The sequence below is a fragment of the Carassius gibelio genome, chromosome B5 (genome assembly GCF_023724105.1).
Source record: "Carassius gibelio isolate Cgi1373 ecotype wild population from Czech Republic chromosome B5, carGib1.2-hapl.c, whole genome shotgun sequence".
Lineage (NCBI taxonomy): Eukaryota > Metazoa > Chordata > Actinopteri > Cypriniformes > Cyprinidae > Carassius > Carassius gibelio.
The window spans coordinates 42,977,504-42,996,973 of record NC_068400.1 but is presented as its reverse complement, the minus strand read 5'-3'; the positions used below and the strand labels follow the sequence as shown (position 1 = coordinate 42,996,973).

At 37.5% G+C, this 19,470-nt stretch overlaps 1 protein-coding gene and 1 long non-coding RNA gene across 2 annotated transcripts in view; one reads left to right on the top strand and one right to left on the bottom strand.

The window, feature by feature from the left end:
• The window catches only part of LOC127958310 (uncharacterized), a 109,607-nt gene that overhangs the window by 64,747 nt on the left and 25,390 nt on the right, over nt 1-19,470 (bottom strand). The window lies entirely within an intron of this gene.
• LOC127958309 (T-box transcription factor TBX5-A-like) lies at nt 3,496-19,085 on the top strand. The gene is made up of 9 exons (XM_052557121.1): nt 3,496-3,855; nt 4,611-4,795; nt 5,687-5,781; nt 7,224-7,343; nt 8,310-8,457; nt 10,949-11,101; nt 14,337-14,428; nt 15,622-15,851; nt 17,172-19,085. Exons 2-9 carry the CDS (start codon nt 4,652-4,654, stop codon nt 17,756-17,758), a joined length of 1,569 nt encoding a protein of 522 aa, XP_052413081.1. The 5' UTR covers nt 3,496-3,855; nt 4,611-4,651; the 3' UTR covers nt 17,759-19,085.

Here is a 19,470-nt window from a genome sequence, read left to right as displayed (position 1 = left end):
GAATCTATGGAGCAAGCAAATATAGTGTCTGAATAAAGTATTATGTTATTGTTATTACCATTATTTTGAATATTGTTGTTGTTGAATACGTTGTCTCGTGTAGTATTGTTTGTCCTTATAGTTATGTGTAAGTTCTATAGGGAATGTAATAATGACGATATGGGAGATGAATAAAGATGCGTTTTCCCATGTTTCCAGGTTTTGTGAAATGCACACAGCACTACAGGAACAGACAGGTTTGGGTTAAATCAGCTCTTCTCTTGGGTTTGAGATATATATATTGATGTTCTAGTGTTTAGTGAGTTATCGCGAGGCTTTGTTAAAGTAATGACTGAATGTGTTCATGTAGATCGTAGAGTTATTGCATAAAAAGTAAAACACTGACGTATTGGTAACATGGAAAACTGTAGGACACTTGCCTTGGGAAAGAAAATCAGTGCTAAACCAAACTTCAAAATAAATCAATAAAATAAAATCAATCAAAATTTTGGAGAAAAAAAAACTTACGGGCTTCATTTGTTCCTTTTTAATTCTATTTAAGTATATGAAAATATTAAAATACAGTCTCGTAGAACTCATGATGTATAAAGGGAAATATAGGTTATATAAATATCCCTCACTAATACATCAATATATTATCTTATTAATATGGGCAGAAAATGTGTGAAAAATCACTGATTTGTCTGAATTTAAGGTGAATGAAACTCCCGTTTTTTGTTTCTTTGAGGAAGAGATTGGCAAAGCGACCAGTTTCTTCATTTAACCTGTACAATCAAAAGTCAAAACTTAGATAACATTATCGTAAGTCTTATTAAACAAGTTTATTGAACACACAATTGTATATTTTTCGTGATAAAAATAAAGTTGATAGCGCTCAAATTCCATCCGATTAAAGACTTAGACAGGAATCACGCACACAAGAAGTTAGAAATACATAAATTAGTGAAGGTGCAGTTTTAATTCTATAATACATATGACATAACTTTTGAGCATTGATTCATTAAGAGTGTCAATAATAATAATAATAATGTTTTTCTATATTTCACTCTTTAAGAGCTCCTGTTTTTTCCAAAAAATTTTGACATACACTTACCAATTTATGTTAAAAGACAAAGGCTCGCAAAAAGTCCATATACTCGAGCTAAAATGAAAATAATATCAGAGTAAAACTGATAACAACAGCAAATAGCCCTTATCCTGAAGTTTAAAAAAGTTATTGTATGCCTCAGACAGCAAGTAGTCAGGTTCATGTGTGTTCATGTCAGGCTGGCAAATATCTTTCCCACACCAAGGATAAAAAAAAAAAAATAAAAAAAAAAGTTCAGATCTCAAAAACAACTGAAGAACTTCTGATTGACTAAATGATAGCTTTGGAAAACAACATATTATTTCGTTGTATTTCAATAATTAATTGTAAGAGCGGGCGGGAAACTTGTAAACGGCAAAATTTACATTTACAAATGTTTGGGTAAATGTAAAAAAAAAAAAATCATAAAATGTACTTACCATTAATTGTTCACATAAATATCCACACAAGATGGCAATGTATTTATTTATTTTTAACTCGTGCTTCATTTCTTGCAAGCTGTGGTCTGTGGATCACACGCATTTGTTGATGCCCGCTGTAAGATGTTTTCTAGAGCATTCTAGAGATTCTGGACAGTAATCTCCATTGTTCAGTTTACATGATATGTTTTTCTACCTTTAGCTGCCTTCCTGTGAGATCTCGAGATGACTGCACGAGCTGTGTATAGGTTGCACGATAAGGAACATAAACCAAGACTTTAGGCAAAGTGTTACAAACCAATAGGCCTATAGATGGGTTATATGTTAAACATTACTGCAAAAGTTGACACTTGATGCAATGTCTGTCATACATAAGCTTATTACATCAGAGGGTTACTTTCCGCTATCACTCATTAGATCACGAATCAAATATCTGCATTGAAATAATCTGCTGGATTTCGTGAGGGATCTTGAATCGCTACAGAGCCAGATGCAGCAGAAACGGAGTTTTATTATAACCCGGTCTCGTGAAAGAGTGTTTCAATGGCACGATTTGGGGTTTCTATTTGGCGTGCTGGCCTATTTATAAGCAGAAATAGATTTTGGGGTGCATATGATACACAATTGTCAGGTTTAAGGTTGTTTGATAGGTGCGTATGCCAAAATTATTATCATATGCACGCCAACAAAGTGAGTTTCATATGCATACAAAACTGCGTAAAATAGCACGCAAAATACAAAAAAAAATTGTTGCTATTAATACGCAATATAATGAGCATCAGCTGGCGGAACCGTGATCTAACCCCGGTTCTCACGCTGTTGTGTGCTACTGGGCTATCAGGTGCTGGGTTCAGGGAAGTTTCTTGACTAGATTTGGCATTTTATTATTCTGTGACATAAGAAATGACTTGAGGGCCCTTTCTCTAGTGGCCTGCGGGGTACACTTCTTATTTTATTAGGATATATTTCTTTTGTGGATTTGGTTTGAAACTGAAATGGCTAGTATCAATATAGTTCTAATCAGTTTCTTTTGTGGGCAAACTTTTGGAAACATTTAATTTTAAGGTGTCATTTTTACACATTACATGTACTTAATATATTAATAACAATAAATTATGCATAATTATATGCAAATAACCCTAAGCCAAACCCTAATCCTAACCATACAGTAAGTAGATGAAGTTTATTAATATTACTCATTACTGAAATGTATAACTAACAAAGACACCTTCAAATAAAGTGTAACCAAACTTTCCCTAACTTCCAGGAAAGACAACAACAACACGGGCATCCTCACGTGCATTGGCGGACACATGTTTGTCTTCAGCGCTAAATCCAACATAGTTTAGAGAAACAGCCTAATCCGAGCATTATTAAAAGTCTGCCGAAGAAACATGCATGTGTAAAATATTTAATAAACGCGTGGACGGTGTTTGGAGGCAGCTGGAAGCGGATCTAGTTTCTGAAACCACAGCTTTGCAGGCCGCAAGCCACACAAACCAGGGACAAACATCATGTGACTCAAACTTTTTATTTCAAGCGTCCTATTAAATGAAATCCACGTGTCTTTTTTAGGTTTCATCTCCATCGTTAACTAATGGAGACCAATCTTTCAGAAACGTATGCCATCACATTATTCTCTGTATTTAATTTTTCATTTAATACATTTTATTGTATAGGCTAATGCACACTTCTTAAGCCTGATATGAACTAGATGCAGATTTAAATAACATGCATGGAGCGCATCAGTATGGCACAACGAGTCTAATGCGCACGTGTTGTAGGCTATATGTGCGTTTAAAATGTCTCCTCATTCAAGAATACAGAGCTTCTGGAGGGTGGGGTGCCGTGGGGGGCAGTTAAACGGTGGGTGGACCGATATTGTGTCCACATAGCAGCCGACCCATAGACTACCTCCGTGGTTCATCCCAGCGCTTCCGTTTTCCAGCGTAAGGCATGGGGTTTGACCATTAGAGAGACAGAAGAGGGCGAGGGAGGAGGTGACCGTGCTGCTTTTCTCGAGGAATACTAGACATAACCTGTTAATAAAGGAAAGAAGAAGGTTTGCCGTGCTCTGAAATGCAATAAGTGCACATCCAACGCTACCGCATGAAGAAAGAGTCGCATTTTTAACAGATATATTTACTTGGACGCTCGCTGCACGAAGATTCTAGCCTCAGAGAGGACACAGAGGAAACCCATGGGTTCACAGAGCAGAATCTCGTGAGCTGCATGCTCGGAATATATCTGAAATTCAAAGGGAAGTTCGCGATAGAACCGACAGTGTTTTGGAACTGATAAGAGCGCTTTCTGGGATTTGTAAAACTTTCTTTTGCATCGGAATTTAAGGTAATGCCAGTGTCTTCGAGTCTGATTCATTTAGAGTTGTTACACTATAGGCCATCGCTTCTGATTTCCTACAGCACGAACCATCGGCAGACAGATGTGTAAACTAGAACTGCGATATCTGTGAAACATAGCGTGGTCTACTGATGGTGCAAACATTGCGGAATTTTTATATATATTTTTTTCAAACAATTGAGCTTGGTTATATGCATGGTTGAGTTCTTCTGACATACAAAGAGAGTTCTAACAGAGGCGCGTGCGAACAGTTTATCCCAGACTTGGAATATAACTCTTTACCGGATTTGAATTTATAGACGAGTGAAGCAAAATAATGATCATTTAAATAGCTGTGTGTTTTTATGCATGAACATTATTCATGTGCATGTGTTGCATATGATTGTGTTCAAAGAAAGTTGCCTTGACTTCGATAATTTATGTCAGCAGACCTTTTCAGAAATATAAATACTGCACCTCGCTGTTTTTGCGGGACCGTGTCCTAGTGTTTAAATGAAGAATGTTTCGAAATCAGAGGATATTTTTTGTAGAGATTTTGATAAATAGTGTGTGTTTTTTTTTCGAAGTGTAGGCCTATGTATTTCGTTTGTTGTTTAAAGATATAAGATATTAGGATACGAATTTCTCAATGTAAACAAATGACTTATTAAAGTGCTGCAAGATAGTCTGGAGGGAGCTGAACAACAGAGATGCTTGTTTTAAAGAGAAAGGTGATTTTATTAGTTTCTTCTTCTGTCATGTAGGCCTCCCTCGCGCTCGCAGAAGTTCACAGATTCCTCTGAACATGGCAGACAGCGAAGACACCTTTCGGCTCCAAAACTCTCCCAGTGACACCGATTCAAAAGATGTCCCTAACGATGGTAAATCAGACAAACAGATAGGAGCCGTCAGCAAGTCCCCGTCATCACAGACAACCTACATTCAACAGGTAACAACTACTGTCTGAACCATTCTGCTCTCTCTCTCTCTCTCTGTGTGTGTGTGTGTGTGTGTACCTACTTTACCAAAAAAAAATGAGTTAAAAATTTGGCCCTAGAAATGAGCCAAATATTAATAAATCTCCTACTGGGAATGCCCTTATTTTTTATTTTTTTATTTATTTTTTTAACCTTTTTTCTGTTTGTTTGTTTTTGTATTCTAAATATAGTGATTTTGTTTTAAACTGTAAAACACAGGAAGGTTGCAGTTAGTGCTGGGTGTATTATAGTATTTATGCCTAGTTGTATATAAAAAACAATAGAAGTCTATGGAATGTCTCCATTTCTACAGCTAAATAAAGGCGACATAAGAAAGTGAATGAAGCTGTGTGGTATATTCGTGATTTAATGTTGTTCTGAGGACTACAAGAGTAACACTTACCGAAACTTACAGAGGCACACGGGTGCTATCGAAGAGGATTCAGAAGTGGACTGACCGAATGATCATACTTTTGTGTGACAATTTTTTTGCAACTACAGTTAATGCAGATGAACTTGTGTAATAGTTGACAGCCACTAGTTCTCGTATTTCTGAAGAACTTCTCTCTCTATGTCTATCCGTGTTAATTCGACAAATATTGGACTGTGTTGTTAGTTAGGTAACTCAAGTTCCCAAATTAAATGTAATTAACATGCGTGTGTGTAGCATAATGCTACTAACCTAATATTGCAGTCTATTAACAAATAATTCTGTGTTTGGGGTGATTTAATCTAGGCCAGCATGATTTTTAAAGCTGAACAGCTTTTTTTTCTCCTCCATGTACATTTTGATGTAATTTTGAGCGAATGCAACACTGCAGTGTATTCTTCACTCTCAAAGTCTGCATCTGTCTTTTCAAAAGGGAATGGAAGGGATAAAAGTTTACCTGCACGAGCGAGAGTTGTGGGCAAAGTTTCATGAAGTGGGAACTGAAATGATCATCACCAAAGCCGGGAGGTAAGACACGTTTACAAATGTTTTGAAAATGCATTACATCTGTAGTTTTTTGTATAACCGATATAAAAATAAAATGCACAATTACGTTTTTTTTCCATTGTAATCATTATAGTACAGATTAGCCTATTGTAATAAATACATAATATATTACCAATTGTACACTATTCATTATATGAGTCTATTAATTTATATATTCTCCCGATGCAATGCACATACAAATTTAGATTGTATTATAATTTATCCATTTTGATCTTTAACGGTAAACTGAGGTTTGCTTGCGGCTACATACATAAAATTTAAACATTAAACATGTTTATCTTTGTATAATTTATTATGTTAGTAGGCTATTAATTAATAATACTTTGCATTATTATTTTTTTATTAAGAATGTGATTTTAAAATGTGAGTTTGATTTCGCAGTGTTAGCAGTAGGCTAATTCCAGTAAATCAATAAGCATTGGTTTGGCTGCATGATTTAGTTTTTATACTAATTGTTATAAAATATTAATCATTTGGATTCTTAATGCAGATTTTTCAAATTTTGTAACGGACATACACCGAACTTAGATCTCACTTTAAAACTTTAAGAGCAATTGCATAAAATATTACCATCGCATACTATTAACAATAATGTCGAATGAGCTGGATGTGAATCTGTTTGAGGTCACTGATTGTTTATAAGCTATGGTTAAAACAATGCTATGGTGTTTTAGGCCAGAGCTTCATTATCAGCAGAGAAGTGTTTTAAAATACATATTGAACACTGAAGTTAGTAGATCGGCAATTGTTGCTTCTTTGAAAAAAAGCAGAGGTTCATGAACTGATGCATGAACTGCTAACTGCGACTTTGCTGTTGCTTAACATTCTGATTAATGTGAGAGAATGAAACGATCGCTAAATACCGAGATCATCGCTGGAAGTTAACCTTATAAATATCTCAATGATTCTGAATTCATGATAGCAAACAGTTTTGTCGTTTACTTCTTAAAAGTACACTGCTCCATTTTATTTGTGCATTTAAATGCACGCATTTCTTAAAGTGAACACATTCAATCATGAAACGCTTATCGGACCCAGTGAATGTAAAATTATTTTCATCCCCTACTCGCATTTATGCATACTTTAATAGTTCTATTCACTCAACTTACAGTTGTTCTGTTTGGGTTATATCATGTAAGGGCGTTTATATCCTTTATGGAAGGCGCTAGACTGAAAGAGTATTCATCTCGATCAACAGAACTGAAACTGTGTTGCGTCAGAACTTTTCTAAACGAGCACGTCAAAACACATATTCTACGGCTTTTAAAACGACTGTTTTTTGTTTTTTTTTTACACATTAATTTAAAAACAAAACTTGTTATTTTGCCATCATAATTTTAATAAAATGTTCAACACATTTTGTGCGCAATGCATGCTGTAATATTTTCCATTTATATCCACAGGCGGATGTTCCCAAGCTTCAAAGTGAAGGTCACCGGGTTGAACCCAAAAACCAAATACATTCTTCTGATGGATGTCGTGCCAGCGGACGAACACCGCTATAAGTTCGCCGATAACAAATGGTCCGTGAGTCCGAGATTGTTTTATTTAGAGTTTAAAGTTAGGGATGCAGGTTTATTTATTTGGTTAATTATATTTCTGACATTCTTTTTTATTCTCTCTTAAATACATGGCTTCTGGAAAACTTTCAAAGTGGTTTAAAGCAATCGTTTTAAGTTATTGCTTTTTACTTTTTGTGTCCATCTTCTCAGTCACCTTCCAGTAACAAAGACAACTTCAAATATTTCTTACAAGACCTAGTTAAATTATAAAGCTGGTGCCACACATATTTAAATAGGACTCATTCATTGTGTGATCATTAAAATGTTCCGTATTGGTCACATTTGTTTTTACATTTCAGTTGAATCTATTTAAGCTTTAAAATGTATACACTAAAGGATGAGAAAATATAGTCTTTACATTGCTTTACATACAGTTCCCTCTGCTGCTGCACAGAAAACACTGAACTGGTTTTATACTCCTTTTTCAGGGTCAGTGGTTTTAAATTGTTGAGGTTATTGAGGGAGGATGTCCACAAGCCAATATCCCTGATAATTACCCGTTCAGTGCAAGTTCTGGAACTAATGGCCCTCTTGATCAACCATCATCCTAGCCCTTAACCAAATAAATTGTTCTTTGAAAGACATTATGTACAATGCACAAGGCATTGACGCATGATAAATGGGAGGTAGCAGGCTGGATTGCATTTTGATTGCAATGAAAAAAACATGTTGAGGGAACAAAACATTATCTTTGAGTTTTAATGAAATTATACTTGTAATAATTCATGCATGTTCAAATAAACAGAATCTTGGTAGGGTGACTTTTTCTAGTCAATACAGCAGAGAGCAACAGTATCAGGGACATGGGAAAAAAGTACATTAAAAGTAATAAAAAATATTTCAGCTATAAAAGACTACAGTGGTGAGGGAAAGCAAAATGTATGTTTAAATAATGACTGAAAATGCTGTATTCTGCACACGGTTCAGGTCTGTGACGGGGAAGGCAGAACCTGCGATGCCGGGAAGGTTGTACGTACATCCGGATTCTCCAGCCACGGGAGCGCATTGGATGCGGCAACTGGTGTCTTTCCAGAAGCTGAAGTTAACCAACAACCACCTTGATCCGTTCGGACATGTGAGTGAATAACTCATTCATGAAACTTTTTGACTGAATAAACAAATTTATTACTGCTAAAATCCTCCAATGTTGGATTGAAGCTGTTTGATATCAGCACTGCAGAGAAAGAGGATTTGGGTTTTTTAGGGGTCACACATGCAGATCTGATCAGGTGCGGTTGTATTTAGGCTCTAGATGAGGAAATCCACCCCTGAAGAGGTGCTGCTGACAAACGCCAGAACAGTGTAACAACCAAAACACACATCTTAAATCCTGTAATGATAATTGTGACAACAGAAGCACCAGCAGACAGCCTCAGATGTGGAAACACTAAATTCGGATTATAAATGTACTGTCTGTAAACTGATGTGGGTTCAGTTTCAGTTTTATATGATTTTATTAAGCGTAGCATCCACTTATGCACTGATGCACAGTCAACTCATGAGGTTTTTGTTATTAAGAAAAAACAGCCCAAGCCTCAATTGAAGTTCAAGTCTCTCAGATCAACATTTCTCTGATTTCTGGACAAGCCAGATCACCTTCGGTGTGAGATTAGAGAACAAGCACTGCGTCTGTATCTGAGCAGATGGTGCTTAGATCTGCATATCTCTGACTGTGAGCAGTTTGCTGTTTAGTTCTGATCACAATGTTGGAGTCGATCAGGCTTGTTTTCTCGCCAAACCTCAGCTGGTAGAATGAAATCGGAGCCCAGCTGCAATGCGAGCCGAGTTGTAAATTTCTGTCCAGAATGCATTTTTGATTGGTTGCAGTGGTTCTTGGCGTGCCCCAAAAAAGAGCGCTCTGGGATTTATAAATGAAGTTCTGCTTCTCGACCAAAATAACAATCTATCGGTTTGTTGTTCCAGGTGGTTGAAATAATTTCAGACCTATTTATAATTACTAGTCTCAGAAACAGGGCTGAACATGCAATAAGCTGGAACCTGTTAGGAAATACATAAAACCAGCCAATAGTTCCAAACTCGTCTTAATTAGACTCCTATGATGAGATAAAGATGTCTGAGACTGAAACTCACAATAATTCCCAAGTGGACAACTAACTGAACATGCACACAGTAAAAGCAACAGTTAACTTGTGAGAATAAGAACACGGTTTGAATTCTTCAAGTTGAAGATGTTTTTAGAGTGAAGCTAATTAAAGCTTCGGCTTTGATCATTATAGTAGCATTCATCAAGTGTTCAGTAGGCATACACATTCTTTCCTGAGTCAAGATGGTGAAGTTTGGATAACTGTGCTTCACACTGTTTATATTTAATGACGGCGTGTGATGAGTGATGGACAGAGGTATACAAAGGCTGGAGATCTGCAGGGTTTGGGAGTCCCAGTGAGGTCGGAAACATGAAAGAGTGGGCCAACATTCATGGCCCTCAGTGATCGCTCACTATCATTAAAGACTATCATACAGCATGGGGGCAAATGGAGAAACGGGGCAACAGGGCACCCAGAACAGACACATGCTGCACTCCCTGTGGGTGGTCCCACGAAAGACTTCTCTCATATCCATACAGTTCTCCAAATATTCTTATATGTCCCACTCTGCTTTTCGCCAAAGCTGTGTGGTTGCAGTTCTTGTTTAATCCAGACAGGCCTATACCGTGTGCAGGGTTATGCCAGAGGCTTCAGAAAACTGTGAATTATTATTAAATACATCACAGATATTAAAGCAATGCGTTTTGCTTTTTTACCTTTAACAGTAAATCATCCAGTCCATCCCGAGCAAAAGCAATATTCTCCACTGAGAGTGATGTTTAAAATTTACAGCAAGTCCTGCTTTCCAAGTCTCAGTGTTGTGTTGAGCCAGAGCGGCTCGGAGGGAGTGGACCGATGTCACTGATCAAAGCAGGAACGCTTGTGAGGGGAAAACACATGAAAATGGAAAATAGGAATGCATGTGTGTGTACACTTGGCATGCTCAACCAGAATGCAAAGTTTAGACAAAATCCACTTAGAGAAGCCAACATTATACACGCACAGAGGACAGGAACAACTCCTAGCCAACCAGAACTTGAACAAAAGTCTTTTGGTAATATTCTTCAAATCCAAACTTGAGACAAGTGCTCACTGCAAAACAAGCTACTAGGTATGGACATTTTTCAGCACTCTTGTAAATCTTCTGTTTGGTAGACAATGTTATGTAAGGTCTTGTTTTGACAGTAAAAAGCACTGCTTTACTTTACTCCTTTAGAGATGGACAAAACTAGGCAAAACGGGAAAAATGGGACATTGCTGGGAGTGGATATTATTGGAGAAAAAAAGGTGTTTAAAAACGCAGCAGATAGCAAGAAGAAAAACCTTTAAACTCACAGTCCATAAGTTATTAGAGACGTTCCTTCGCAATCACATAAATCAAGCATGGTAGCATCATTCTATATCAAATATCTTTAAGTCTATTATTATTATTAATCGAAGAAGATCATTTAAATATTATGCACGTGAGCACTAGGTTTGCTTTACTTGGTCAGTCATGTTTGCGCTCTATTCTCTCTCCAGATTATCCTGAATTCAATGCATAAATATCAGCCCAGGATTCACATCGTAAAAGCAGATGAAAATAACGGATTTGGATCCAAAAACACCGCTTTCTGCACTCACGTGTTCCCGGAAACGGCGTTCATTGCAGTTACGTCTTACCAAAACCATAAGGTAAGCAGCTAGAAGAGAAAATAAAGACGAGAATTGTTGTGATCATTTTTAACACTCTAAATATGGCGTAAAAAAAATCAATTTTGTGAATGTGCGAAATTATAGAATTAGCATAGAATTATCTTCTTCCAGAGAGTGACACAAATTCGTCTTCACTTATGATTCCTGGTTGATTTAATATTTCCAGCACAATTACTCTCCACAAAAACAGCTTTATTTGACAATTTTGCCGAAAAAAGAGAGAGAGATATATTTTTGCACCTATCAAAAATATTGTCGCTAATTGTAACGGGTAATTATTTTGATACGAATTTTTAATATCTATTAATTTATGTAACAAGCAATTATATATGCAATTATTTACTTCCCTTTTGCTGAATTCACGAAAAGGGATCAGATCGTAATTCGGTTAAGTGATTTTGTGGAAAAGCTTGTCTTGTGTGTATAGAGTCAGAGTCAGAGAAGTGAACTGTTACATTACACATATCACTTAGGAAGAAAAGAATAAAAGACGTCCGAAATGTTCTTATGGCTATAAGCACTATAAAGAAATGTTGCACTAATCATGATTTATTTGCTCAGCTGTTATACTTCTAAGAATATTTCCATTCATGCAAAATTCGATTATTTGTATATAGTCCAGTTACAGCCCTGATATTTCTAACTCGACATTATAAGGTCGCCAAGCATGGCTGAATATTATATGGCAGTGAAAAAAGTCGTTTGTAAAAATGACTAAACACAGAGATAAATGACTGTTCACCTAAACAATATGCACAGTGTGTCCTTAGAAATAATTGCGTTATTTGCTTTAAAAAAATCATATTTTCTTATTATAAAACAGATTATTTGCATTATCTGTGTGTTGTTGTTGTCTCTGTGCACTGGAAGATTGTGCCACTAAAACATATTTCTTGTATGTGCAAACATACTTGACAATAAAGCTCTTTCTGATTTCTAAAAGACTGTCAGATGCACATCTGTGTTTTTGTCACACACTCTGCTCTTTTAAAAGGCAGGTGTTAATGTAACTTTCATACAGTCGTTTTGCGCTGAAGTCAAATAAACCAAAAGTTGGATGTGAGGAGCCGACTTTAATTTGGAAGATCATGTTTGCAAATAAGAACATGATAACGATGGACACTACTCATCTGCATAACTGATGTGAGAAAAAACACAAGCATTTCAATTCAGACGGCTTTTGTCTACCTGTATTTATTCATTGATTCCTATTCGAGTAAAATACCGGGACAGTCACAGATGTGTTAATTTGGCGGATTTTATAAGACCTATCGATGCTTTTAAAGAGATGAGAATGCATTAGCCCTCGCTCGGTTTTTTTAGTTTTTTTTTTTTGGTTTTTTTACCCTTGATTTAAACCGTAAAAAAAAAAAAGTTAGTTTTAATTAACGAACATTATGATATCTATTGATTTTTTCATTTTTTCTTTTTTGCTTTTTCACCACTTATTACTTGTTTTATTTATTAGGCTAATTATATTTAAGAATTATAACCAGCAATTATTTTACCTACTAGTCTACATGCAACATAACATTAAGTCTAAGACTTTACAAACATTTCAAGAAACCATACGAACCTTAAAAGGGTAAAAGCATGAGCACCTGTATGTCATTAAAAATAATTGATTTTGAATAACCTTTAGCACCATGCGCTTGCAGCTAAACAAACCAGCGAACGGGATAATCATGTGTAGGTCTGCCTTTATCCCACCACGAGCAACATTTTAGACGAGAAGGTACGACACGATTTACGAGAGCATGGTTTCGAACACCTCATATATGCGTGTAAATATAGGCATTGAACGCACGGACATGCTTTTTTCCAAGATGCAGTAAACCTGCATAATTAAATAAATACGTGAAAAAAAACATAGAAATATAGTGAATATGAACACGAAAATAAGAGATATAAGCTGAATAAATATAAAGAGGAAAAGTAACTGCAGTGAGATGAAACCAAAGACTGGATTTCTCCTTCGAAAATACATATTTAGAAAAATTTCAGTTTGCACTTTCACGGTAAAAAGGTAAATATTAAGGACACCAAATTTTCACATTCAAAACTACTCGGTTTAGTGTCGTCTGCCAAGCGCACAGTGAGTTTATGAGAGCTCCAAGATGCGTCCCAAGTCCCAACGTGTCCTTTTTTTACAAGATCTGATCTCAAGTGAGAGCCAAAGTAGTGTCAAAGATCAGGTCCTGTTAGAAAACACACCACAACAGCCAAAAATAACCCCCTCGCAGAGACACAGAGTCCCATTAAAGGTCTATCCACTCAAACCCGCTCATTACTCGTTACTGTCTATCACACACACTAGCATCTGACCGAATCGCTTTTGTAAATTTGGCAGTGGCACTTGGGATTAACTTTATACACAAAAGGTGGATTTTTTTTTATTTTTATTTTTTTACTTTTTTTCTTTGATAAAAACACCCGTTTAAAACGTCTTTCATACACAGATTTCGTAAGCTATTAAATCAGATATAATAGTAATATTCATAATTTGACCAACATAATTGCGATACATATGATAATTAATTATGAATAACTAAAGAGAGGCAAAAATAATGTATTTTTTGATACATAAAGGCTATTTACAAAAGGCAAATATGTTATATTAATGTAGATCTCACACACTTTCTGTGCTTCTTGTGTGGAATTATCAGAAACTTTGTTCCGGTTTATGTCTTTATCCAAACTGACAGATGTTTTTCTACATCAGCGCAGCATCAAACAAGCCACAGCCTGGTTACATCCAGATCCATCTTTTCATCATCTGCTGACCATCCCAGAAAACCTCTAGGATAATTCGTCAATTTATACACAGGGCAGCTCATTATGCTCCTTAACAGACATTGTGCATTAAAACAGTCTATTAGATATGGTTTCAAAGACAAGACTGAACAGAAACGGTCTATGCATTGGTCAGTGCAAATTCATGAATGCATTACTGCAAACAATAAAAAAGGAGGCAGAAGCCAGTCAACTATAAATCACCTTCTGAATCCTCTTTTACTCTGCCAAGATGATTAGTTTAGGAGTAGAAATGAAACAATGTCTTGTGGGCTCCAAGATGTCACAGCATGCTTTCATGCCATTAATAACAAGATGTCTGGAGTTCAAATCAGGCGGAGAATCTCATCGTTTGTTTCAAGTGAAGTATTTAAACAGCGTATACAAGCAAGGTAACACTGTTGTGTTGGCTGTTTAACAGATCACCCAACTGAAGATCGAGAACAATCCCTTCGCTAAGGGCTTTCGTGGAAGTGACGATCTGGAGCTGCATCGCATGTCAAGAATGCAGAGGTGAGTCTAAATCTGCGAAGTGACTCTAACATGAGCGAGTGCTTGCGTGGAGTTACTTACAGCCACAAGCAAACAGCAGCCATCAGCTCAGGTTAGGAGCTCACTCTTTATATAGGTCTTACAGATAACACCTCCAAATGTGCTCGCTTTGACAGGGGAATTGACCAGCATCTTCAGATGGGCAGTCAGATTAAAACTAAACTAAACAGGACAGTATTGATCCATGCACAGCAGACACAAACCAGTGACACTCTTGACTGAGGGGACACTTGTCATGCGAGTGTTCCTCTTGAAAACCATCCACCATGGCAATCTCTCTTTCAGCTCTGTGTAGATCCAGAAGAGTTGGTCCAGTGGAGGCGACGACCACATGGCTCGCGTTCTTATTTTCTCCAGATGACTGCTGTATAGAGTGTGAAAAAACACATTTTCAAAGCAGAAAATCTGGTCGGAGGGCCCACAGCAGCCAACACAGGCGTTGTCCACTCCAAAATGACAGACTTCTTGATATACTAGGAAAAAATGGCAATGCTCTTTCCATGCCGTAGTTAACTTTGTCTGTTGTTACTTTCAAACAAGCAAAGAAAGAACTGACGAATGTCTCCCAAGAGAGCCTTCTATTGAGTTTCCAGATAATGTCCTGAAGACTTTAAGACCCAACTAAAGCTTGCATGATTCTTCTACTGAATCCGTTACACGGCACTGCTATTAACATGACTTTATGCATTCAGCAGATGCTTTCGTCCGAAGTGGCAAACAATCAAGAAAGCCGCTACTCGTTATAAAGCAAAAAGTAATGCTTCATAAAAATGCAGAGAGGACGAAAGAAACTCCTCTGTGGTGCTGTGTAGAAGTCAAAGGTCCTGATATCCTATCTGTCCTCCACTGTCAAACACTGAGACGGAGCAGGTCTGGACTTAGTTAAACTCGGACCAACGGAAAACCAGGTCAGTGGTTCAAAAGAAATAGCGTAGGAATTAATGCAAAGTGCCTCTTGCAACTTTCGCTGATTAATTGGCATGGAAAAGCTCCCATCGCAGACAGATGGTGAAGAGATTATTCTAACGCAGAGCTGCGCGTCGATGGTGGATGTGGTTAGTTACCAATGGAATGGTTTCAAGATCCCTGAATGAAAGACAACATGGAAATGCATGCAATGAAATGTCTCACAAAGTCTTTTCTGTTTCCCAAAGCACCAAGGAGTATCCAGTGGTCCCTCGCAGTACCGTACGCCAGCGGGTCGGCACCAGCCAGAGTCCGTTCGCCGGGGACGTCCAAGTTCTGTCTACTCCCAGCGGCATGAGCTCTCAGTACTCCTGCGAGAACGGGGTCACGAGCACATCGCAAGATCTGCTGCCTCAGTCGAGCTCTTATCCTCTGCCCCACGAACACAGCCAAGACTATCACTGCATCAAGAGGAAAGGTGGGTCTATCTGTTCAGTTCTTGAAATAGTAGCTTTTATTTTCAAGATCAGTGGTTCCCAGTCATGTCACCGATCTCTTTAAAAGGAGGGTTCACCCAAAAATGAAAATTCTGTCATTAATTACTTACCCTCATGTCATTCCAAACCAGTAACACCTTCGTTCATCTTCAAGACACAAATTAAGATATTCTAGATAAATTCCAAGAGCTTACGACTCTCCATAGACAGCAATGCAACTGAAATATTCCCAGACCCAGAATTGCAGTAAAATAGTCCATGTGACATCAGTCAACACAATTTTATGAAGCTATGAGAATACTTTTTCTGCACAAAGAAAACAAAAATAATGACTTTATTCAACATAATGATTGCAGGTAATTAATGACTGAATTTTCATTTTTGGGTGAACGATCACTTTAATCAAACACACCTGAGTCAGGCCATCAGATCACCGGTAGAGACTCCAAAACCTGAGATAAGTGTGCCAAAATGTGTGTGAAATGCTGGGTCTCCTGGAACATGGCAGGGAAACTAGCACTGAATTAATTTCCATTAGAATTAGGTGATATGCTCATTTGTCATATCGTCCTATCGTCTGTCTATGAGATCGCCGATACACAATATTATCCTGCTATTTTATTTAATTATTTATTTACTAAGATTCTTTGCCGGAGAGTGAACCAACTCCAGCTAAGGCTAAAATATGCCTAATATTTTAATATGACTTAATTTTTCTTTAACATAACAGTTCAATAGAGACGTTGCAAGATACTAATCATAAAGCTTACATTTCCTCAGTTATTCAAAAAGCAGCTACATAAACATTTACATTACCAAAGAACATCATCACTGACGTCAGTCTAGCAAGAGTTTATGCAAACACTCCCGTTATAATCAGTGAAGCTATGTACACCGAATGATCAATAAATCTCTTATACTTACATCTGCACTTCATTGTTTATGATGAGAGAATCTGTACAACAGACTTCAATTAGCGAGCGCACAATAAACAATAAAACTCTGGTGCTTCAGCGATGACTCATCTGAACACTTCTGATTGGCTACTGCAGTTCATAAGCTCAACATAATCGTGTGTGATTGGTTATAACACGCAATGCTGTAAAAATGCAGAAAAATGAATTTAAATGGAACAAATACGCCCCAATATTAATTAGGTAGTATTACTAGCCTGATGATAATAATAATCTTTCTATCATCAGTGGCATCAGCCACAGGCAATATCTCTGACTATTGTAAATAAATGATACTATCGCATATCGGCACAACCCTAATCTTCATCCCATTTTGTCCTTGTGCAGTTGAGGATGACTGTCATGTGGGAGAGCACTCGTACAAGAAGACCTTTGTGGAAACCTCCTCCAGCGAGGATGATCACTACTATCGGCCCGTGAGCTACTCTCAGTCTCTGGGTCTCAGTGGCGCCCCCTACAGGCCCGAGTCCAGTCAGCGGCAGGCGTGCATGTACGCCAGTGCGTCGCAGTCCACCGAGCCTGTGCCCAGCCTGGAAGACATCAGCTGCAACACCTGGACGGGCGTCTCACCTTACGCCGGCTGCTCGGTGACCACCATGCAGCAGATGGAGCGACTGCCCTACCAGCACTTCTCAGCTCACTTCACCTCAGGACCCCTCATGTCCAGATTGAGCGGCGTCGCGGGCCACGCCTCACCGCAGCTGGGCGACACTCATGCCATGTACCAGGGTTCCATGTCCCATCAGTCACTGGGCCGCCAATGCAGTCCAAGTGCAGGAATCCAGTCGCCGACGGCCGGCCTGCAGGGCAACGAGTACTTGTACACTCACAGTATACCTCGCACCCTGTCTCCTCACCAGTACCACACCGTGCACAGTGTCAGCATCATGCCCGACTGGAATGAGGGCAGCTAACTGGATTCTCTTGAGCAGCGTATGGAGGAGAGGCGCTTTCCTGCGTATTTATAACTTGTGAGAGTTTGCGGCGTAGGCAACTTAACAGTAAACAGTTGGAGGTGGGTTCAGCTGGCTGAGGCAGCGATGAATGTCTCAGTGTTTGAGCAGGACAGTAACATGAGACTTATATTTGCATGACGCTGACTGTATATCAGGGACAAAGATCTTTTCACTTTTCATGCAAGGACAAATGCACAAGGATGCCAACCTTTAATTGACAAATCTTTTATAAACAAAAAAGAAAAAGGTTACAGAGTAACTGAGGAAACCAATCCAGTTTTATAATTTTTTTCCTAGGGCTGCAAAAGATTAATCGTGATTAATCGCATTCAAAAATAAAAGGTTGTTTACGAACTATATGTGTGCGTACCGTGTACATTTATTATGTACATATAAACACACACACACACACATATATAGTGTATAGATACAAATATTGGTAAAAATGATACATTCATGCGTGTGTATTTATATATACATACATTATACAACTTTTATTTTGAATGCAATTAATTGAGATTAATCAATCTTTTTGCCGTCCTATTTTTTATTTCATTATCGGAGTTGTTTTTGACACTGTACTTTGAGGCAGTAGTACAGAACAAGTCTTTGGGGTCTTCTTGATGGTTTCTGTTAACCTGTAGACTAATGTGAGCACCACACAGATCTGTTGAAGTGCTGATTTTAGTTGAAGTAGAACACATTTTGGTAGTGCAGATTTTGTTCAGGGAAGTTTACTTCCACTTAAATCACATTTCACAAATCATTTGTCTCTGAACTACCAGCATGTCCACGATCCAAGAAGTGAGTACAAATTCATTGGATAAATAACCTTAAAGTACGACAGATTGAAAGTTTGATCCTTTCTATAAGCTAGGTATCATGGACATCCTGGCCTCGGAGTCTCTTTTAGTAAACACAAGAGTAACATCTTCAGACACTGAAGAGATTCTCAGAGCACTGTTCACAGTTAACTCACGTTTTCTACGACATCTGAGACACAATAATACAACAGACGTTGGTATGGAGATCTTTATTTTTGGACACTTGTAGTCAGCAGATTTTTCTGTTAATAGTATTTATTTTTTCTTGTATTATAAAACTTTTTCCTTTTTCTTTTTTTCAGTACTTTGAGTTTGGTAGTCAAATTTTCTTTTTACTTAAAAAATAAACTATGTAACCAGTCTGATTTATAATTTTGAACTCTTATGAATAACTGTCAAAAACATACAAATATGAATTACTTGGCTGTACAAATGTACATAGAAAACAGAATAAATGTAAAAGATCCTTCCTTGAAGTCAGTTTATTTAAATGCAACTCTACAGACTGAACAATGCTGCATCATAAACCTATTAATGCTTACCTCATGAACAACCTCGATGGATTTGAGGAAGGACTTCTCAGACCTGATGGAGCTGAAGATTGCCAAAGTAACAGTAGACCACTTTAATAACTGACAATTATAAAACAACAACTAACAATTAAATGAAAACAAACATTACAGTGTAATCAAGAGAGTTAAAGCGCGTCCATCTTTTTAACTGCTGAAGCCTATTTGAGTGCATCGTTTCGAAACTCGTTTGGTGGAGTAATGTCTTGTATATATATCAGATATTAATGATGGTCATGACAAATCAGCAGTTGTGTAGAAAATCCATTGGATTAAA

Bases quoted from the DNA above. Each gene is read 5' to 3' on its own strand.
- LOC127958309 (XM_052557121.1), top strand. From the start codon at position 4,652: ATGGCAGACAGCGAAGACACCTTTCGGCTCCAAAACTCTCCCAGTGAC. The intron at 7,344-8,309 runs GTCCGTGAGTCC...CACACGGTTCAG, and splicing joins AAGTTCGCCGATAACAAATG to GTCTGTGACGGGGAAGGCAG. The intron at 15,852-17,171 runs GTGGGTCTATCT...GTCCTTGTGCAG, and splicing joins TCACTGCATCAAGAGGAAAG to TTGAGGATGACTGTCATGTG.